Here is a 23,655-nt window from a genome sequence, read left to right as displayed (position 1 = left end):
CATCGTCCCAGTGCCAAAGAAGGGACGGCCCAGCACCCCAAACGACTACAGACCTGTCGCCCTGACACCACAGGTCATGAAGATCCTGGAGAGGCTAGTGCTGCAACACCTTAAGCCCCAGGTGAAGGACTTCCTGGACCCCCGGCAGTTTGCATACCAGGAGAGCATTGGGGTGGAGGATGCCATCATTTACATGTTGCACAGGGCCTACACACACCTGGAGAGGCCACAGAGCATGGTGAGGACCATGTTCTTCGACTTCTCCAGTGCATTTAACACTATCAAGCCATCACTGCTGGCTGACAAACTAGCAGTGATGTGTGTGGAGGACTCCCTGACGGCTTGGATCCACAACTACCTCACAGACAGACGTCAGTATGTGAGACTGCAGGGCTGTCAGTCTGAGGTGGTGGTGTGCAACACCGGTGCCCCCCAGGGAACTGTTCTGTCACCCTTTCTCTTCACCCTCTATACCTCAGACTTCCAGTTTAGCTCCGACCAGTGCCACCTGCAGAAGTTTTCTGATGACTCCTCTATCGTCGGTTACATCACAGACGACAGGGATGAGGAGTACAGGGCCCTGGTGGAGAGCTTTGTGCAGTGGTGCGACACCAACTACCTTTTGCTTAACACCAGCAAAACAAAGGAGTTGGTGGTGGATTTTAGGAGGAAGAGAAGGACCCCAGCCCCCATCACCATCAAGGGGGTGGAAGTCGAGAGGGTGGACTCCTACAGGTACCTGGGAGTACAAATTAATAACAAACTGGACTGGACTGACAACACCGAGGCTCTTCTCAGGAAAGGGCAGAGCAGACTGTTTTTCCTGAGAAGGCTGAGGTCTTTCGGTGTCTGCAACAAGCTGCTGCGAATGTTTTATCAGTCGGTGGTTGCCAGCGTTCTGTTCTTCGCCGTGGCCTGCTGGGGTGGAAACATCTGTGCCAGGGATGCTGCGAAGCTAAACAAACTGGTGAAGAAGGCCAGCTCTGTGGTGGGGACCGGGCTGGACAGCCTAGAGGTGGTGGCAGAACAGAGGATGGGGAAAAAACTGGCGGCCATGCTGGCCAATCCCTCCCACCCGATGTACTGCGAGCTGGCGGGGATGAGGAGCAAGTTCAGCCACAGATTTGTTCTCCCCCGTCAAAGTACAAAAAGATTTGGACAGTCCTTTGTTCCAGCTGCACTCCGACTCTACAACCAGGCCCTGCAGGGTGGGGGAGACCTGGAGCTGGAACTTTGGAACTTTTTACTTATTGAGCCTGCACTGTTTTATGTATTTTATTGAATGTTTTCTGTCTGCCCTAACTGAGCTGTTTGACAACAAAATTTCCCCATTGGGGACAATAAAGGTTTTCAATCAATCAATACTTCAGTTAGCTGTTGATACAAAAAAGTAGCCTGCTCCGTGCTGCTGACTGCTTTCAAGCAGTCATCCACATAAAAGTTTTGCCTAATTGTGTTCGTGACTTCTTCTGGATGCTCATCTTGATTGTCATCAGCTGCTTTCAGTAGAGCAAATGTTGCACAGCTAGGTGATGACACTGCACCGAAGATATGCACAAGCATTCTATCAGTGGTCACCAACCTTTTTAAGCCCAAGATCCCTGACCTCGGCCTTGGTGAAGGCAAGATCTACCTATTGAAGCGTTGAGAGAAAAAGACAGCCAAGATAGTACTTTAAACTTAATGACGTTTATTTGCCTGTATTTTAATTAGATGCAATGCATTGGTCCAACATTAAAATTGATGCAACAACAACAAAAAAGACTGTATCAAGCATATCAGGCAGCTGTCTTGCTTTAACAATTGTACATAACTGAAATTCAATTCAAAGTTTGATTATGTCATTTCATTACAACACAAAAAAATAAAGGCATGGAATGGAGGAATGTATGATAAAATAATTTTGTTCATAGTAACATTAGCCAACGTTAACAAATTGACATTCTTGACATTTTGACACTTGACTGACTTAATTATTATTCTTACTTATTAACATTGACAAACATATTTACAATTAACATGTTATAAAGTAGAACTGTAATGTGTACTTTCTCAGTCAGTGCTAAGTGCAGTCATCTTATGCAGCATCACTTTTCACATCAAAACAAAAGTAAAACTAATGTGTACTTTCTCATATTATTAACATTGACAAACATATTTACAATTATATCATTTTATAAAGTAGAACTGTAATGTACTTGTGTCTCAGTCAGTGCTAAGTGCAGTCATCTTATGCAGCATTACTTTTCACATCGAAACAGTCATGTTACTCACTCAAGTCAGTGTGATGGTTGTGACTGGATACTGTCTACAAGTGCTTTGTAGTTTGGCTCATAGCTACTGACTGCCAGTCTGAGACAGTCTGTGAGGTGTCTGTCAGTAAGGCGGCTCCTGTACTTTGATTTGATTATTTTCATCTGTGAAAATGACATTTCACAGAGATACGTGGATCCAAAGTAGGCACTCACTCTTAGTGCACATGCAGTGAGAAGAGGAAACTTCTCTCTGCTGACAAGTCCCCAAAAGTCACTGTCCCTTGGTGTCCCTTGGTGTGGCGTGACAGTTGAATGTCTGAGGCCATCTTTTTCAGTGTTTCATTTGGAGAAAATATTTCCATCACATCAGTGATGCATTTCTTAATAAACTCTCCTTCATTGTATGGCTTTTTAGCACGTGCAATGTTCCAGGCCACTTGATAGGACGCAAGTGTCACTGTCTCTGATTGCTTAACCAATATTTGGAACAACTTGGTCTGTGTTTGTGTCTGGCTTTTCAAGCTGTTTAATTTACCATTGCGAAGTTCGGTGTCTTTTGGAAACTCCTGGTCAATGTTAGCATGCGTTGTGCTGAAATGGCGCTGGAGATTGGAAGCTTTGTAATGTGCCAACGATGTCAACATACTTCCAAAAAGTGAACAACGTCCACACATACAACACCAGAGGAAGCTCCACGAACCACGTTCAACCGCGTTGCACCACAAACAAGGGGTTAAACTCGTTTGCAAACTATGCAGTAAAAATGTGGAACGCCCTTCCTATAATCTTAAAGGAGTGCAAAACACTGCCCACCTTCAAAACCACTCTCAAAAAACATTTACAGGAGGCTGCAATCCGTAACTGGACCCTCTAAATCAAAAATCAGATTAAAAGACCCGAACTACCCACTGTACATACTTTGTGTTTTGTCCCCCGCCCCCACCTGTGGTGTATGTCCCCACCTGTCCTACCCGCTGTACATACCTGATGTTTTGTTGTATTGTTCTTCCCATGATGGATGTATTTTTATCTTGTAGATAGTAATAGTTATTTGTCTGTATTATCTTGTAGATAGTACTAGTTTTTTTTGTCTGTCTTACATGTAACGATGAATTGAGAATCAAGGACCCCAATTGAAATAAGCCAGTGGCTTTCTTGGGTTTTTATCCTTTTAGTTGACCTTGTATGTAATATGTACTTTCATGTACCTACTTCTGCAAATCTTCTAATAAAGTTTTCAATCAATCAATCAATGTTTGGCATATCAGGCAGAATGGCTTTCCATTGCGCTCCACAAAGAAATATTCACTCTCCCACTCGGCTAAAAACTTCCTGTGCTCATCTCCATACATGCGTTTAGCTGTACATTTCTTCCCTGACATTTTTATTTTGTTGTTGTTATCCGTAATTTGTCAATAAATGAACTGTCAAAAAGCCGTGTTACGTGACAGCTTCTCCTCAGAACGGACAATTAGGGAACAGTGTTGCCTGATTTGGCCGATTCCAGCCCAATCGAGCTACTTATGATCACTCTGGGTGGGTTTTTAGACTCTGGTTGGGCTGAAAAATCTATCCAATCTGGCAACACTGTTAGTGACTCGAGATGATCCTTGAAAAAAAAGTATCGGGTTACAGCAGCGTGCAGCAAGACAGAGGCCGCTTTCGTAAATTCGCTCTGAGAACGTTGGTGCCTCCACGTCTCTTGTCCAATCAAATTACTTGGTTCCATTATGACGTTAAACCCAGTGTGCGCTCCGGCGAATTTACGAACGCGGCCTGTCAGAGAGAGCGCTACACCAACACTTTTAATGAATTGATTGAAGAGCCGCACACAGACAGCCAAAGAGCCGCCGTGGGTTGGCCACCCCTGATCTACAGGGAAAGTCTCAAAGATCTACCAGTCGATCGCGATCGACGGGTTGGTGACCACTAGCTCTTTAGACGTGTCTCCGTTTGGCCACCAGAGGAATCGCAAGAAGTTGATGTCTTCTTTGGCTACTCGGACCTGGTGAAACATCCCCTCTATGTCGGTGATGAAAGCAACAGGGCCTTGGCGAAAACGGAGCAACACGCCTAGAAGCGTATTTGTTAAATCCGGGCCTTGGAGCAGTTCTTTGTTCAACGAAGTTCCACCAAATGTAGCTGCGCAGTCAAACACCACACGTAATTTCTTTTTGCGTGGGTGGTAGACACCATGATGTGGCACATTCCACACTCTGCCAGTTTCATGGTGCAGCTCACTCTGAGGCACAACCTCAGCATATCCATTTTCCATTACAACTTTCATGAAGTCTTTGTATTCATTTGAGAACACTTGATTCTTTTCAAACCTTTTCAACAGGTGTTGAGCTCGTTGATAGGCTATTTGCCTATTGCTGGGCATGATCACATTGGGGTTGCGAAAAGGCAGTTTCAAGTGGTAATGACCATCTTTAAGTTCGGCTGAATCCGACACTATTTTCAAAAACTGCTGACCTGTGACAGCTCGTTCTTTTCTCCATAATGTTGTTCCATAAAGTCCTGGTTGTACTGTGTTATTAACAGGTCTTCCAGATTGGCAACAGATATTCTATTGATTTGTACTGTAGAGTCAACGACTTTTCCATTTTCCCCAGAGCCAAGTGGGCCATTAATAACCCAGCCGAGAATAGTTTTAACAGCATAAGGCCCACTACCTTCACTGTTAATGATCGTCCATGGTTCCAAAGCTCTTGAATGAATGAATGAATGAATGAATGGTCTTTATTGTCATTGCTATAGTACAGGTACCAAACAACGAAATTTAGGAGGGGTGGCTCCCCTGGTGTTAGGAAAGGAAAAAAAACTTTAAAAAAAAAAAAAATCTTTGAAAAAACACAAGAAGGGAAGGAGCTGGTTTACATAAATAAAGGCTATGTACACTATCCACTCTTGGGGCGTTGACACCTATTAGTAGCCCAATGCTTGTGTGTGTGTGTGTGTGTGTGTGTGTGTGTGTGTGTGTGTGTGTGAGTATGTGTGTGTGTGTGTGTGTGTGTGTGTGTGTGTGTGTGTGTGTGTGTGAGTGTGTGTGTGTGTGTGTGTGTGAGTATGTGTGTCTGTGTGAGTATGTGAGTGTGTGTGTGTGTGAGTATGTGTGTGTGTGTGTGTGTGAGTATGTGTGTGTGTCTGTGTGTGTGTGTGTGTGTGTGTGTGTGAGTGTGTGTGTGTGTGTGTGTGTGTGTGTGTGAGTGTGTGTGTGTACCCTCAGGGCGGGGCTTCCCCAGGACCCAAATATGTATGTATGAGTGGTTAGTCAGGGTTTGAGGGTTATATATATATATATATATATATATATATATATATATATATATATATATATATATATATATATATATATATATATATATATATATACGGGAGAACAAGTATTTGATACACTGCTGATTTTGCAGATTTTCCCACTTAGAAAGAATGTAGAGGTCTGTAATTTTTATCATAGGTACACTTCAACTGTGAGAGACGGAATCTAAAACAAAAATCCAGAAAATCACATTGTATGACTTTTAAATAATTAATTTGCATTTTATTGTATGAAGTAGGTAGTCTATATTATAAAAGCAAACACATTATGTTAGACCGCGGATATATGTACCACTCATACATATATATATATATATAGATAGATAGATATATATATATATATATATATATATATATATATATATATATATATATATATATACTGTATATATATATGAGACACTTCATATTTTTTGTGGCGACATTACAACAAGGGACACAGCACTTTCCCGTTTTCCCCATATTGTCAGGGTATTTGAGCCTCGGAAAAGCGCTATATAAATATAATTTATTATTATTATTATTGCGGCATTTCGAAGACAGCGCCTCAGCCAACTTTGGACCCGGAAACACGTCGCGACTTAACAACCGATATTCGGACAGACAGCAGGAGAGGAGAGCAACAGAGAGACAGAGAGACAACTAATAGAAAGACAACTGTATGATTATAGAGTTTACATGTTCAAGGAAATATTGTATGATAATAGAAAGGTAGACTTTAATTTAATTAAAGAAGTAACAAAGAACACATTTATTATCACAATTGCATTGTGTTCCATGTCTTTCTCCATTGAATAAATAATGCCTAGTTGAATGGTTAAACAAGACAACTGTCTGGACAGTACTGCTAGAATTATTCACCTTACCGCTGCACAGATAGACAAAGGGTATAAGTCCATTCTGTTAACATTAGGTCTACTCTGCTAAAAAAAGACTATTCCAGTTGATTTGTCAGTTGTTGTGCATTATATTTTTTGTTGTGTTTGCAGTTTGCCCTTTAATAAGTTATATATAAAAATAATCAAGTTATATATATATTCTCATGCTAAAATCGACTGTAAATCCAGATTTTAAAGTTGATATTCTTCCCCGTGGAGCATGCCCCCATAACCTGTGCCCCACCCAAAATTGTTATCACCAGCCTCCACTGGATAACATGTACTGGCTATCAGGGGGCCGCAGATTCACTTGGAACCCACACAACACACACACACACACACACACACACACACACACACACACACACACACACACACACACACACACACACGCACACACACACAGATAGATGACACTTCAAAATGTTAAGCTTTTAACTTACACATTCAATATCAAGGGATAGCGTTCATACGTCTTGGCTTAAATACCCACCCATTTTTTTCGGGGCAAGCACACAATTCACAATTTCCACAGAAATGTTTTACCTTTAGTTTACTTGGCGACCACTCTGATGTAGGCTGCGCGTCTATGGTTATACCGCCACCTGCTGTACGACCATGGTAAATTACATGTTCAGGTCAGTGTTACCAGATGGGATTGACAATTTCCAGCCTAGTAACCACAGTCTAAAAACCGCTAAATCCACCAAACACTAGCCCAAAACCTAGATTGTCAGAAAACTGATGATTACTATTAGGCAGGTGCCCATCTCCTGCCCCTAAACTGTATGTCTGTTACCAATGATGTTTGTAAAATAAAAAAAACCTGCACATTGAATGTAGCTATTAGGGTGTGTGTTTTAAATTCATGAGCAAGTGTCCCTCACACCAAGAGGATGAAAGCTGGAGAAGGGTGCTTCAAACAGATGATTATTTTATTAATAATAATAATAATAATAATAACTTTTATTTGTATAATGTTTTTCCTGCAAATGTTGCAGCTCAAAGTGCTCCATTAATGTATTAGCCACCATGACATCTAAAGGAGTTAATGATGACCAGGGGATGGAATTAGACTCTCTATGAAGAGTAGAGTTGTAATGCTGGACACTATTCCTTGATAATGTTATTGGCCATATTTATGTCTGGATCATCAGGTGTATCACCAAACAGGGGAGGAAAGTCATGGAAAAACCCCTCTCCCAGCCCCCACCCCTCTCCCAGCCCCCACCCCTCTCCCAGCCCCCACCCCCACCCCTCTCCCAGCCCCCACCCCCACCCCTCTCCCAGCCCCCACCCCTCTCCCAGCCCCCACCCCAACCCCTCTCCCAGCCCCCACCCCCACCCCTCTCCCAGCCCCCACCCCTCTCCCAGCCCCCACCCCCACCCCAACCCCTCTCCCACCCCCACCCCAACCCCTCTCCCAGCCCCCACCCCCACCCCTCTCCCAGCCCCCACCCCCACCCCTCTCCCACCCCCACCCCAACCCCTCTCCCAGCCCCCACCCCAACCCCTCTCCCAGCTCCCACCCCAACCCCACCCCTCTCCCAGCCCCCACCCCCACCCCTCTCCCAGCCCCCACCCCCACCCCAACCCCTCTCCCACCCCCACCCCAACCCCTCTCCCAGCCCCCACCCCCAGCCCTCTCCCAGCCCCCACCCCCACCCCCACCCCTCTCCCACCCCCACCCCAACCCCTCTCCCAGCCCCCACCCCCACCCCTCTCCCAGCCCCCACCCCCACCCCTCTCCCACCCCCACCCCAACCCCTCTCCCAGCCCCCACCCCAACCACTCTCCCAGCCCCCACCCCCACCCCTCTCCCAGCCCCCACCCCAACCCCTCTCCCAGCCCCCACCCCCACCCCTCTCCCAGCCCCCACCCCAACCCCTCTCCCAGCCCCCACCCCTCTCCCACCCCCACCTCTGTTCTGTATGTAATGATGAGAAGAACAATGTCTTTGGGACAAATGTACTGACAAAATAATAACAAAAAGAATCAAAACATGTTTCCAACAGCCATGCATCTCTCCAGTGACCTCGAGAATAGCTTGGACAAACTAGAGAGTGTTTATGCCAAAAGACTCTTGAGGGTTCCTTGGGGTCAGTGGCTGCTCTCAGCTGTTCCATTTGCTGTCAGGCACTGAAACAGTCACCCCAGAGTGGGGGGTCTTCTGGATGACTACTGCCCTCCTAGTCGATTAATGGATTGTGCAACTCTTGAAAGAAAAAATAAATCCCCCAATTGTAAAAGCCTTAATAATGATTGTAATCATTGTTCCATCACTGTTTAGTTTTTTTTTTACTGTGCATTAATATTGATATTCATCTCATATATATTCACTTTATATTAATTTATACTCACAATAATACCTTATTGCACCTACCTTATTTGCACCATGCCTCTGGTTAGATGCCAAAGTCCATTTCGTTGTCTCAGTGCTATCTAATCTAATCTAATCTAATCTAATGTCTTTGGTATCAGTGCTTACTGCAACCGTCACTGCCTGTTCCTATCCAGACTATGAAGGATGTTGATGATACAAAAAATCTGTTATTGTCACTGTTATTGTGATGTAGCTGTAGATTTAAATAAACACCCGTGTTCAGAGAGATTTTGTCTGTGTGACCTACATCCCCTGCCCTGCTCCGATGCATGTCAGAGGTTAATGAGTTGCTGTACTGTGAGGTTACCCTTGTGAACTCAGCTGTTACGAGGAGTGCTCAGGGAAATGAACTGGTTAATGAAATGAAAGGGAGGGAAGAGGTCAGGATGATGATGCAACTGATCAAGCTCGACTGGCATCAGGAAGGATATAGTGCTTCAGTGGTTCAGTTCCACTGGAAAGGATTTGCTGATGCAAACAGTCTGTCCGGATTGTGTGGCAGTTGTGATGGAGTCGAGTGGTGGATTCGTTGTGGCAGGTTGCAATATTGTGGCCAGAATGTTTGACCTGCTGGGTATCGATAAAGATTCGTCCGAGATCCTCTCTTTTTCCCAAAGGCATCACCCTTTGAATCTCTTTCCCTCTCTCTGGCTGAGTGCATACAGCAAGAACGTATAATTAGAATAGAGAAACTATACTTGTGGTGTCTGACTGTCTGCCAACAAAACACTGAGTTTCAGCCATGGTAGATAAACCGTATGCTACAAACATTTAACCCCTGTTTGTATAACTAGTGACACTAAATCTGACACAATAGCTGTGTGTCATTCTATCCCCTTACTCTTGATCCCAAAGATGCATGTGCACTCCATGCTAAATGAAAGGAATGACAGCAACTGCTGTCAATACACATGCACGCACGCTGCCCTTTGAACACTGATATATATATATATATGACACCAATATTGGTTGGTGTCATAAAGAAGAGGAGCAGTGGACTTGTTTTGTTGTAGGAAAATGGAGTCCAATAGAATCCTCACAGAGATCCTGATCTTGCTCCTTTTTACAACGGGACTGAATGCAGGACACTCATTTTTAGGTGAGTACCTCATTATCGATTTTATCGGACAGGTTTTTTGGGGGCGGGGAGAAAGTTCAAAGAGTAGATGCAATTGTTTGCAATGAAGACAAATCCAGTATACTGTATATGCTGAATCCCAGCCCTAAACAATCAATAGATACTCTGGCTATGGCGTCATAATGCTAATGTAAGAATGTGTCGTTTCTTAATGTGTAATGTAATGTGTTTTCCTTTGTTTCATATTGTATCTTTTATGTACTTTGCCACTTTTGTCAACTTTTACAACAATAGATTTGGAAAAAAAAAGAATGGCTTTCTGATGACAAAAGTAAGGTTACATGTGTACATGTTACTCTTACTCTTAATTATTCATTCAGGGCATGTTCTAAAAATGGATCAGGCATTGCTTACAGTTCATAACCTTCTACCAGACACAGTGGATGTTCTGTACACCTCTGATTACTGCTACAAGGTACTGAACATCCATCTGAGGGTGTGTGTGTGTGTGTGTGTGTGTGTGTGTGTGTGTGTGTGTGTGTGTGTGTGTGTGTTCTCAATATGTTAAGGTGTGAATTATTTTGTGTTACGTTAAGTTGTTTTTAAGTTCAGGGTATGAGTATAGCAATTATACATGAGTATAACAATCATAGCGTAACTGTATCATGTTTGCACCATTATGTGAAATTGATAATAGTCTATAATGACATAAGTCTAGTTCTATACTAGTTCTATACTAGTCATGGTGGCTGTGCTTGTCTGTAACAAATACACTTGCCATTGTGTCCTTATGCCCAAACACCACAGACCTTTGACCTGTTCAAAATGTCGCTTATTTTGTTAATTGTTTGTCTCTCCCAGTGTGTGCCCCAGCCCCTGGTCAGTGTTAACGATGGCTACCACAATGTGTCTGTCGTTGTGTCTCCCAGTGTGTGCCCCAGCCCCTGGTCAGTGTTAACGATGGCTACCACAATGTGTCTGTCGTTGTGTCTCCCAGTGTGTGCCCCAGCCCCTGGTCAGTGTTAACGATGGCTACCACAATGTGTCTGTCGTTGTGTCTCCCAGTGTGTGCCCCAGCCCCTGGTCAGTGTTAACGATGGCTACCACAATGTGTCTGTCGTTGTGAGCACCAACTTTGCTCTGACACTGCAGGTAGAATCACCAGCCAGAAACACAATTATCTGCAGGTAATTGCATTCATGGATATTGAATGTCTTTCATTTAAAGATAGCATCTACAATACATAAACCCTACATACATACATACATACATGCATACATACATACATACATACATACAGACAGACAGACAGACATACATACATACATACATACATACATACATACATACATACATACATACATACATACATACATACATACATACATACATACATACATACAGACAGACAGACAGACAGACAGACAGACAGACAGACAGACAGACAGACAGACATACATACATACATACATACATACATACATACATACATACATACATACAGACATACAGACATACAGACATACATACATACAGACAGACAGACATACATACAGACATACATACATACATACATAAATACATACTGTACATACATACATACATACATACATACAGCCATCTATAACTATGATGGACTAACATTCATGTTCATTTGATTTCTAACTAATGTGCTTCTCTTGTTCAAATCCTACTTGGTTTTGGTTATTGGAGATACTCTTCCATTGTCAATTGGTTGAGAGTCTTTAACGTTTTGACAGCCTTGACACAGAGCAGAATCTACTGCATTGGCATCCAATGATTACATCAGCGATCCTTCCGATTATTTACTATGTTGGGAGTGTAATCCTGACCTGCCTTCTGGTCCTGAGTGATGCTACCTCTGAAAAGACCTAGCTGGGTATTGATCAGAGGGCCATTTTGGGGTTAATAGGAGCTGACACTCCAATAATGATGAGAAGACTAATTAAGGTTTCATGTCTACTCGTCTCGTGATAAACTCAGGGGTTGTACTACAACAAGAGGAGGAAGTGGGTATATTTATAAACAATCAGAGCTTAGAAGATGTCGGGGGCAGAAGATTCCATTTGAGGGTCAAGCTTAAACGTGCTCAGAGGGATCTGCTTTCACACGACAAGGCAGGCAGTTGGTTTTGTCCTCCTCAGCGGAGGTCTAGTCTTGGGCTTACAGATCAATGTTGAGGTCCCTAACCAGACTGAGCCACTATCGATTTCCTTCCCCCCTTAAAAAAAAAAAAACACTCCAAGTGATAGCCAGTATGTCAATCAATAAAGGCTGGTAATGCACATTTTGGGGGGGGATGAAACTAGAGATGGTTCGGATATAGCTGAGGGCTGCACTTCTGGTTTGCAGCCACTAGGTGTCCCCCATGAGCTTTACAGGTTCCTGTGAGTACGTTTTCAAGGGGATATGATGTGGAGTGGACCACGTGTCTCAAATGTCAAGAGGAAAACCATACTCATTTAATGCTCAATGTACACTCACTCACTGAACACTTTATTAGGAACACTATACTGATACTGGGTAGGGCCTCCCTTTGCTCTCAAAACAACCTCAATTCTTCAGGGCATTGATTCCACAAGATGTTGGAAACACTGCTTTGAGATTCTGGTCCAGGATGACATGATTGCATCACACACTTCCTGCAGATTTTTCAGGTGCACCTTCTAGCTGTGAATCTCCTGTTCTACCACATCCCAAAGGTGTTCTATTGGATTCAGACCTGGTTCAGATCTGTATGAGACGACTGTTGCTTTGTGACATGGTGCATCATTATCATGCTGGAAGTAGCCATTAGAAGATGGGTACATTGTGGCCATGAAGGGATGCACATAGTCAAGAACAATACTCAAATAGGCTGTGGCATCCAAGCGTTGATTGGTATTAACGGCCCCAAAGTGTGCCAAGAAAACATTCCCCACCACACCATTAGGATAATTGCATGAATGAGAAGGTGTACAAGTGTTCCTAATAAAGTGTTCGTTGAGTGTATATTTGTACAGAAGAATACAATCAAATGCAAGCTTTTTAGATGATTACTCAAAAGGTTCAATTAAATAATGTTATGTGAATATGTGTTGTTTCCCCCTGTTGAATGCATTTTTGTTGATGCAGGTGGAGGCAAACCTATGAAGAAGCTGGGCATTACTCTGTATGGGTCCGCCAGTCAGAACCTCCCAACAATGCCACATGCTACCATACTGTTGACATCAGGCCCAGTAACGCCTACCTGCGTGAGTAGAGACAACTGTTTTATTTGTTTATCATAAAGAAGGTTGTGTCATTCTGAGGTGAAAACATCTGGACATGCATTTAATTAATTCATTCATGTAATTGAAATGACCAATTAGTTGTCTTCACGGGAAAGCGTGCAGTGCTCATTTGATTTATTATCAGTCCTGCTTCTTACAGCTTTGCGTTTATTTGCAGTCCACACATTTGAGGTAGGCTGAAATGTAACCAGAGCTTTCATATTTCATTCATTTCCAAGGATTTGACAGTATTATTTGAAAACAACAGTCAATTTGCCAAAAGGTCCAGTCTCCTCTCCTCTTACATCAAAACTCCTAACAATCTCTATGGCAAAACCCATCATTTTCGTAAAAATTGGGTAAATCAGTGTCATTTTGTAAATTCCACATCTGTATAGCAAATGGTGTCATTCACCCAAGTTTCATCAAAATGGTTCCAGTGGTGTCAACAATAAAGTGTGTGACATACGAACGGACAGAGACCGATCCTTAGTCCTCTCCCCGATTTCATGATGAGGGACAATTATGAGGTTTTTCTATTTTCTATTTATACAAATCAGTGGAGGCTGGTGACTTCCAGAATTGAGGAGGCCAATTTTTGGAAAAACGAAATCGACTACATTAAAAATAAAACTGCATCCTAAATGTTGTCTACCTATTCGATGTATAAATCGCGCCAGAATCTCGCCGACTTCCGAGGTCATTTTAAGCAAAAGCATTTGGCCAAATTTGCTATTATTTTTCAGGGATAATAGCCATGGGTGTTCTAGACGTGTCCTGCAAAGGACAAGTTGATAGGACACTCGTAGCCACTATGGCGAGTGTTTCTTTGACTGAAGTGACTGGCGAATTCTCAAAATGGCTTCATGTGATTGGACGAACAAAATGTCAATCTTTCGGCCCTGGACTCAATGCATGGTGAGGCCAGGCCTCCTGTGCCCACCCATTTTCAGTGATTTGGCCAATCACATATTGCCATGAAAAAAATTGCATTACATTGACTTCTATGAGAAACCACTTTCCTCCTCAATACAAACGGATAGGGATTCTGGCCTGTAGGTGCTTTACAATTGCACACAAAAAAGTTTACACAGTGAATATCTGTTTGATTTAGCAAATGCAAGTGACTGTGAAAGTAAAACAGGACTAATGTATCTCTGAATCCTCAATAATCCTGAGTCTAAGACTTTGATCCTCACCGTTCGTTGTTGTGTCAGCAAAGAGGAAACACCAGCTGTGTTGTACACTAGTCTTGTATTGAGAAGTAATTATCTCTCCTCTCATGGGACAAGATGTGTATCGATTAGATAAGACAGCCTTTCTTGAAAAACGGATAAAAGAAACGCTTTTCTGTTTGTTTTGGAGGCCACCCCGAGCAGAGGGGATTGTGGGTAATACATTAGGGAGTGTGGAAGGATTAAGGCGTAATGGGATTTTGAAAGCGTCTCTCCCCATAATGTACACTCTCCTTAACAATATTGCAGATTATGTTGTAGATCAGACTTTTAGGCCAAGTAGCCATTATATCGCAGATACGTACTGTATATGGCCAATGTGACTGCACCCCCCCTTTGTGTGATGAGCATCCATTAGCTTGACTGTATGGTAATTATACCCAGGCCCCCGTAGGGATCACGCTGCTTTAGTAATGGTCTGGTCATCAGCACTGGCTAAAGGCACAGGGAGCAGGATATACATCTGACACAGAATGTGGGTCTATGTGTCTAGTGTGTCTAGTGTGTGTGTGTGTGTGTGTGTGTGTGTGTGTGTGTGTGTGTGTGTGTGTGTGTCTGTGTGTGTGTGTGTGTGTGTGAGCAGGATATACATCTGACACAGAATGTGAACAGACAGAACGCGGGCCCGATACATGACTTCCATCTACAGTACCCTCCTCTCCCTGGTGTGAGAGTTATATGGGTTTTTTATGAGTGGACACTGGAGAGGGTTGGACTTTTTCACAAGTGATTCTGGCCTTTTTCAGAGTGGATGTGCGTACTCAGCCGTAGTTAAAATGGCCTCCTATTGTTTGTTTTTCCACACAAAGACAAACAGGGAGCACCTCGTCTCTGCTTTAAGGCCTGCAATTACGCTGCTCTTTGTTCTGTATTCTATAGGTCAATGATACGTATTCAGTGCGTGTCTTGTAGTTTATATCCCACACTTATATGCCATTTATCTTCTAATCTAGAATGTTACATTGTGTTCATGGAAACGATTAACCATGTTTCTTTTTTTTTTTTAAAGGAGACAATAAATAGTGTTGGAGTGTAATAATTATACAGTAATTAGGGAGATTTTGATCTCAACTTGAGACCTTAAATAGCATAATGATACCAAAATATCTTGATTAAACGATTTCACAATTATCTTTCTGACATTATTATTAATGATCATCTCATTATTATTAATTTGCATCTCATTATCATTATAATTAATTATTGTTATCTATCATCTCACTATGATATTTGCGCCTGCATACCCTATTTTATGGAACTCGATTCAATCACACCTGGAATAGTGCCTTGCATGGCTGCCACTGCCCAGCCTATATAAGCACATGCAATGCACTGCCATTTCATTCTTTACACTCTTTATTCGTTTATTCGCAAGCCAGTCTGCAGTGTTTTCCGATAGAACCTAGCTAGCTAGCTTAACTGTTCCACTGGAAAGTTCACAGCTTTCCCCCGGGGCATGAGGGATCCTGCTGATTCAGGCTTCACTCTCACCACAAGCCGTTCTCTTTAGTTTGGTTCGCCAACAACAGATTGCCTAGCTACTGTCTCTCAGGCCCCTCAGGTGCCATGCCAAGTTTTGTTGCTGGCTGGTGGTGGGTGAGCTCTCATAGGGCGCGTTCGTAAATTAGCTCTGAGAGCGCCGGAGTGTCCAAGTGACTGCCTCGACTTGTCCAATCAAATTACTTGGTCCCTTTATGACGTTGAACCCAGTGTGCGCTCCGGCGAATTTACGAACGAGGCCATAGTATATGACCGTCAAGGCACTCTTTTAATACACAAGTGAAAGAAAGAGTCTTTCCACATGAGTGAACACGTGGTTGCAATTTTATTTCGCAATTTGACCAGCCGACGGTATACAATCGTTAGCCTGCTTCCCACTTTGCTAGTGTAGAATTGGTAAAGACACTGAGTGGATAGAGAAAAGAAAGAACAAAGTAATGTATTCCACAGTAGGTCTACAACTTCAGACGGTTATGGACACACAAGTGGTCACATGACCAACTAACACATTTACATTTGACATTTTTGACATTTAGCCAAAAGAGAGAAACTGTACAGGGGGGGTAGAGGGGAAGTACATGTCTTAGGAGGGACAGTTAAGGTGTAGCTGTTGAAGAGATGGGTCTTCAGTCATCAGCAGAAGATAGGGAGTGATAGTTGAATAGGTTACGGTGTGTAAACCCTGGTTCTCTGGAGGAGATGAGGGAGACATTTAACCAGATTGCCCCTCTTTTACAGGCTCATGAAGAGGTGGTTCAGAGAATGAAATGGCAGTGCATTGCAGTAGCCTTTATAGGCCGGGCTAGGGAGGGGCCAGTTCCAGGTGTGATTGACTAACGTTTCAGCGAGTAGGGTACGCAGGGTTACGTATCCCATTGACAAATAATTACAGTTTAACAAGACCTAATACCCTGCAGCATTATTGTATCACTGATCCCTTCTGGCAACCTACCTGATTCGTTCAATATTCGTTTTTCTGTTGGTCTTGTTACACAATAGCCAAATAGAATCCCAGAGCGACTTTTGGATACCTTAAGACTTAGGCCCAATCCCAATTCACCCCTAGCCCTTCGTTTTCACCCCTATGGCTCGATTTGCGCGTTCACGTTTAGGGCGAGGGCTGTCTCAATTCATATTTCATCGAGGGCTAGGGGTAAGGGGGAGGGCTAACTATTACTTCGTTTCGAGGGATTTCAGGACCAGACTAGCTTCGAAGGGCTAGAGGTACGCTACCCCTTGATACCAGGATGCATTGCGAATCATCTACAAATATAAAATCCTCAATTTTGGCCGCCATTGGCTACAATCTGTAATTTGGCTCTACAAGTGTTAATATGTTATTTTATGAAGTTGTTATATGTTTTCAGGCGAGAAAGTAACCATATATATTCACAAAATGTGTCCAGTTTATCAAAATAACCCGTTTATCCTAGATACTACGGAGGATGTTATCATAGTGTTGTTAGCATAGTGTCCGCGAATGCTATGCTATGTTGTGCTATCATGTACTAGTTTTCACTGAATAAATCGCGATTTCTTTCAAAGAAGGTAGCAGGTGTTTATGTCCATGTCAAGGAGAAGGTACGACTTGTATGACAGTAGTGTGTTTAGGACATAAGTTAAGGATATCAGTGTTGTACTTTAGCCTGTGGAGACGCGATAGCATTAGCTCCACACGGATTTAACATTAACAGTAGTCATAGACACTTGTAGTAGTAGTTGTTGTATAACAAGGTGAATAGTGAGTTAACATGTTTATTAGTTGTATCCCTTCCTTGTTGTAAAACGTGTTGTTGTTGAACATGTCTGTGACTGAAATAGACTAGATACTACAGAGGATGTTATCATAGTGTTTGATGCTAACGGCCGCCATCTTTGCTATCTCCTCCGGTCACAGGAGATGTGAGAATTCGCCGGCAACACAACGCGTCACCCGTACCGCGTCTAAACCACTGTTGATGACGTAGGCGCCGTAAAGGGCTGTCCCAATTCAAAGGGCTTAGATTTCAAGGGGTAGGGCTTGTGACGTATTCGAAGGCCTTGCCTTCGAATCGAGTGACACTCGAAAACGAGCCATAGGGGTAGAAAAGGGAATTGGGATTGTAGATTACCTACATTGATCGCTCTGTGATGGATTGGTCTAGTCTAGAGTTTCATAGTAATGTTTGTTTGTCACTTGAGGGGTCCCCTGGGACACTGGTTAGGTGAGAGAGAGAGTCACAGGGGAGCCTGGAGACAGATGATGGAAAGGAAATGTGTGTGATGGTATTAGTCAGCTCTGGTGGTAGTCAGCTCACTGGTCAGGAGGACCAAGCTCTGCACAATGGGAGATCGGGCATTCTGCTCGGCTGCTCCCAGGCTGTGGAATGCTCTCCCTGACCACCTAAGCCAGGGCACCACAGTCTGTGGATGCTTTTAAACGAGGTCTTAAAACCTCTCAAAACCCTCGTCTTTTTAATAGAGCCTTTTATTAGCCTTTTTAAAAGCCTTTCTTGTTTTTAATCTGTAGCACTTTGAGATTTGTAAAGCGATATAGAGATATATCAGATATGTAAAGTGCATTACAAATAAAATAGTAGTAGTGGGTAGTGGTGGTCTAGTGGATAGTGAGTTGGACTTGTGATCGGAAGGTTGTGAGTTCAAATCCCGCCTGAAACCACACCACTACTAGTGTGCCCTTGAGTAAGGCACTTAGCCCTCAGTTACTCCAGGGGGAATGTCCCTGTAATTCGTAATTGTAAGTCGCTTTGGATAAAAGCGTCTGCTAAATGGCAAAATTTAAATTAATTAATTAATAAAAACATTATTATTATTATTATTAGATCCCTTTTTTGGTAACGAGGTGCAGAATAAGGCTCCTGACATTTACATCTAGACTGGGCTAAGGTGTGTCCTAAGAAGATGCTCTTTGGATCGTCACAATATTATTCCATTGTCAACTTCCATTGCCTCTGATTGTGTTGTACAGCTCTTGTGGTGGCAGCCTTTGTACTGGCCCTGCTGGCTCTCCTCTCTGCAGTTGCACCCTACCTGTACAGGTACGTAAGGCATTAGTTACTTGCAGACATTTAAACAAATACAGTATATATGGATATTCTCTCATCTCAAGATCTTTCTGTGAAGCGTCATAGTCACTGACAACAACACCAGTCTCTAGTGGGAGGTTTCCTACTAGACAGATTAAGCCAAATTCCTTAAAACTGAACATCCTGAGATTCTGGCTGAAGCGCTTCCCATAGAATGTCATGTGTGTTCCACAGTAAAACTGACAAGTAGATCCATATTCAGTCTTTAATGTTTTCATTATAAAGCACAACAGATATGCCCAGACAGTCATAGTCAGACATGATCCTTGTGTTCCATGACAGGAGGAAATGTACAACAAAGCTGATGAAGCTCATTTGCTGCAAAAGTCCACGATACCCAGAGTACCATGTAAGTATGCTGTTTATGAATGAATGAATGAATGGACTTTATTGTCATTGCTACAGTACAGGTACCAAACAACGACATTTAGGAGGGGTGGCTCCCCTGGTGTTAGGAAAGGGGGAAAAAACACTTTTTAAAAAATCACAAGAAGGGAAGGAGCTGGTTTACATAAATAAAGGCTATGTACACTATCCACTGTACTATACTGTACAGATAGACGACTAGGGTTGTCATATTGCACAATAGTATTATTTCACATTTGTTTAAAGTGTCACAGTTTGCAGGCTTGAAATGTACATGTTTGTGCCTCAGCACTACACCTGATTTTTTCAGGCCAGCAGCTGCCATACAATCCGTCCAGACTGTCCAGGGCCCAGAACTTAGGTCTTTGCTGTGTTCAGGGCCTGGACGGCCCTGTGGTAGAAGCTGTTCTTCAGTCTGTTTGTCCTTGCGGCCATGGTCCTGATTATTATGAGAATATACAACCATTTAAATCAAACCAGTGTTTGACTGTATTCATGGGAGATATTTAATGTATTATTTCTTGTTGCTAAGAACGTGTTTGTTGTAAAAGGATTCATCCTCCCCTCGGACTCAAAACGCAACTTCTAATTCCTACCAAATGCATAGAACTCTAATCACTGCAGAGTTCAACGAAATTACATTTGAGATTACTTGAAATCCCCAGTCATCACGCCACTTACGAGACGCTAATAGAATGATTGATAACAATATTAGCCGAGTCAGTAGAGTGATAGATCCAGCATTGTATCTATCCTCATGTCTTGGTTTATGACGTGGGCGGCTGTGTATTTTTGGTGAGTATGAATAGCTCCTCTCATCTTCTCAAAGATGAGGCCTCCCATCTCCCATATGCCCTTGCGATGGCAGTGAGATCCATCATAGGGAATTAGTGCTAGTATCTTCCTGCTCTGGCCCTTCAAACTGCAGTGTGGAGACCAACATGCCACGGTAATCTAACTGGGAGGGCAACAGGCCAGAGGAATACATACCCAGTCTTCAAAGGACAGGAAGGTAGAGAGGACACCACTCATCAAAAAACTGTTTTTTCCCCCTGTGCTATAAGGACTCTCAACACCTGACTCACTGCACTAACCCTGCCAGATGTACTGCACTTTATAAGTTGTAAATATTGACTATGATTGTGTCTTATGTGGTGTATGTGTGTACCTTTGTCCATTGTGATAGTCATGTGTAATGTGTGTATGTTTGATGACACTGCTCTATTGAGCTTTTCCATCTGTACCAACAACAAATTCCATCGACCTTGGTCGTGTGGTCATTAAACCATTAATTAATTAATTCATTCATTCATTCATCATAGGTAGAGAGAAGAATGTCGAGAGTTGTATACTGAAATGTGTGAATCAGACACATGTAGAATTCCGGTTGCTGAAAATGTATATTTTGTTTATGAGGTTTCATAAAGAGATAGTAACATACTGTAGACACTATGATCGATAAAGCTCAATGTGAATATGGTTATGGTCACCAAACCAAATCAAATAATTTGTCAACCCTTTGAATTAGGCAATATGTCAATAACTATAACAGAATAATGTATGTAATTAATACGTTGCAACAAGTGTGCACACTGTATACTGTAAGTTCATACAATTTCTTTCCATTATTATTTCTGTTTTCAAAGAAAATATACCACAGGTTTAAAGGGGAAAGTAAGTGCAACGTACTGTTAGTCTGCATTATCTATTAGTTATTACAGTAGTTCTTTCTTTTTTTCTCTCTCTCTCTACTCTATAATTAATATAGACATTGAGTCTTGAAGAATGTTACTTATAATTGCCTCATGATCTTAGTTCAATTGTCTCACCCCATTAGAACCCCAAATATATGTTGTTTTATTCCATTGATTTGATAGATTGCATTAGAAACTGTGTGTGAACTGTATTGAAAATCCATAAGCCTAGTTTCAATTATGATGTGCTGTTGCACATGTTTTCTCTCTCTGGCTCTGTGGAACACTCTCCCGTGAGTTACAGGAGGACAGCCACACTAGTGGACAAAGGCATCTAACTTCACACTGTGACAAAGACACTGTGTTCAGTTTACTACATTGTAGTTACAGGTTGCACTTTCCTTCGAGGGCCTTAACACATGGGGCAGGGTGGTGTTTTCATGGGAGTACATTAGGAGAGATGCAAATATTGTTGTTATGTTATGTTATGTTAATTTTATTTATAATGCGCCCCCCATCCAACTTTTACATCAGCCCGGGGCGCAGCCCGGGTAAAGGAACAGATAAAGACAAAGACAAGGAACACAGAAAGCAATCAGACACAGACGACTTAAACGTAAATCTCAGGCATACAATTCACAACAAATAGGGAGTAGATTTAGGGAATGTCATTTAGGAAGAGGTGGGTTTTTAACTTGGCTCTAAAGGAGTCCAGAGTGGGGGCAAACTTGATGGCAGAAGGGAGCGCGTTCCACAGGGTCGGTGCTATCACCGCAAAGGCACGGTCACCCTTCCTCTTGAGGTTGGTACGTGGGACCCTCAGGCTGAGTTGGGCGTCGGACCTGAGCCTGGGTCTGGGCCTTGAGGAGGTAGACTGGTCCAGGAGGTCCTTGATGTATGGTGGGGCGAGACTGTTGAGAGCTTTAAAAACAAAGGTGCAGATTTTGAACTTCACTCTCTTCTTCACTGGGAGCCAGTGAAGGGAGATGAGGACAGGGGAGATGTGGTCCCTCATTTTGGTGCCTGGCAGCGGCATTTTGGACTAGCTGCAGGCGGTAGATGGTCTTATCAGGAAGTCCAGCATAATGTGAGTTGCAGTAGTCGTGCCTAGATGAGATTAGCATGAGGACGACCCTTGTTGTGTATTCCCCTGATGCATCTTGGGATTAAACAAGGGTTTTATTTCATTTGGTAAAATACAAACTTTTATTTACTAGGAATCTTAGTTTTATCAGATTGTAAGCAATGTTATTGTGAACAAATACTGTATAAACTACAAAACATGGTTAAAACTATCATTTTGATCTTGTGCATGGCCAGTCCTTGCATCCATAGCTCTGTTTTTGATTTGAATTTGACAGTGGTTACATTTTTCTAGCCTCATCCTCAGATGAAATCCCAGATTTCCTGTTTCAAGTTTATGATCTAGAATGCTTTTTTTTCAGGATGAAACACCGAATGGTGGAGCAGAGGCTAACACTGACAAACCAAAACGTCTGCGCTCATTGGACACTTTCAGAGGGTATGTACATGAGCAATACTGTTTATCTCTCTATTGCCTTGTGGCTTTGTTTACATGATAATTCATTTCTAGCTAATCATAGGCATGCTGAAGACGAACAGGCCACATTATCTATTGTCTAATGAATGATTATAGGGGTTATTGTCTGGTCATATGGTCACGTGAGCCTTTGTTTTCAAGCAGTAGCTTTGGGCATGATTTCTAATATCTCTTGTATCCATGGTTTAGAACAATGTATTTCTGTTGGACAGGAGTGATGTGATTTAATCTGGGATCCCTGCTCGCCCTAATTGTTGCCGCAGGGCAGACACAAAGCACGCCTCTCGGGAAACAGGAAGCTGGTGTGGGTTTGACCTCCCCCTCGCCAAATAATTGATGTAATAATACCATCAACATATCAGCACACATTCAATCATCCATAGATCTAGGGCAGAAATAGAAAAACACAGAATTTCAGCAGCAGAAAAAGTTTTTGAAACTGAACTTGCCTGTCTGTTTTCTGTCTGTCTCGTATCCTACTCAATAAAGCTCAGTAGAATGATGACAGATCTCATGGAAATTTTAAATAATTAATAATAAATGACTGTCAATGTTAGGATAGAGAGTGCCATAAGTACAGTAGATATAGTGACAGTTTTAGGAATGTGGTTCTTTTTAGGATTTTGTCATCCAACATGATACATCAAACTTCATTGCATTATTGAGACACACTGCCATGTAAATTGCTTGCACTTTGTATTGAAAAGGCCATTCTGCCTATCATCATTTCACAGCCGTTACTGAATATGTCTTCGTTTTCTGACAGACTATACAGACCAAATATCATAACGATACATTCAGCCATTTTCATTAAAAACAGATTGTGTGAAGATATTGTATTTTTTATAGCAAAGATTTTGCGGGCAGATAATAAATATATATATTTATTTATATAGATATATTTGTTTACTAGAAAATATCAGAGTAATATAAAGCAGTGCATCATTTTGCAACTTTGCGTCAATGGTAAACATGGCTATGACATGGGATCGAATGGACAGTAACATCTACTGGAAGCAAATGATG

General features: G+C 42.4%; 1 protein-coding gene across 1 annotated transcript in view; it reads left to right on the top strand.

Moving 5' to 3' along the window:
- Positions 1 to 9,854: 9,854 nt before the first annotated feature.
- The window catches only part of LOC308175038 (heparan-alpha-glucosaminide N-acetyltransferase), a gene marked incomplete at both ends in the record, with an annotated part of 32,784 nt that continues 18,983 nt past the window's right edge, over positions 9,855 to 23,655 (top strand). The window contains 8 exons of the mRNA XM_080550157.1: positions 9,855 to 9,936; positions 10,296 to 10,390; positions 10,845 to 10,862; positions 10,981 to 11,102; positions 13,051 to 13,169; positions 18,891 to 18,960; positions 19,291 to 19,357; positions 22,514 to 22,590. Coding sequence (XP_080406283.1) covers positions 9,855 to 9,936; positions 10,296 to 10,390; positions 10,845 to 10,862; positions 10,981 to 11,102; positions 13,051 to 13,169; positions 18,891 to 18,960; positions 19,291 to 19,357; positions 22,514 to 22,590 — 650 coding nt within the window. The remainder of the gene's footprint in view (positions 9,937 to 10,295; positions 10,391 to 10,844; positions 10,863 to 10,980; positions 11,103 to 13,050; positions 13,170 to 18,890; positions 18,961 to 19,290; positions 19,358 to 22,513; positions 22,591 to 23,655) is intronic.

Source organism: Nansenia antarctica (assembly GCF_963989245.1).
Source record: "Nansenia antarctica genome assembly, chromosome: 1".
Lineage (NCBI taxonomy): Eukaryota > Metazoa > Chordata > Actinopteri > Argentiniformes > Microstomatidae > Nansenia > Nansenia antarctica.
Note: the sequence above shows the minus strand (reverse complement) of the source record. Positions and strands in the feature narration are given on the sequence as shown.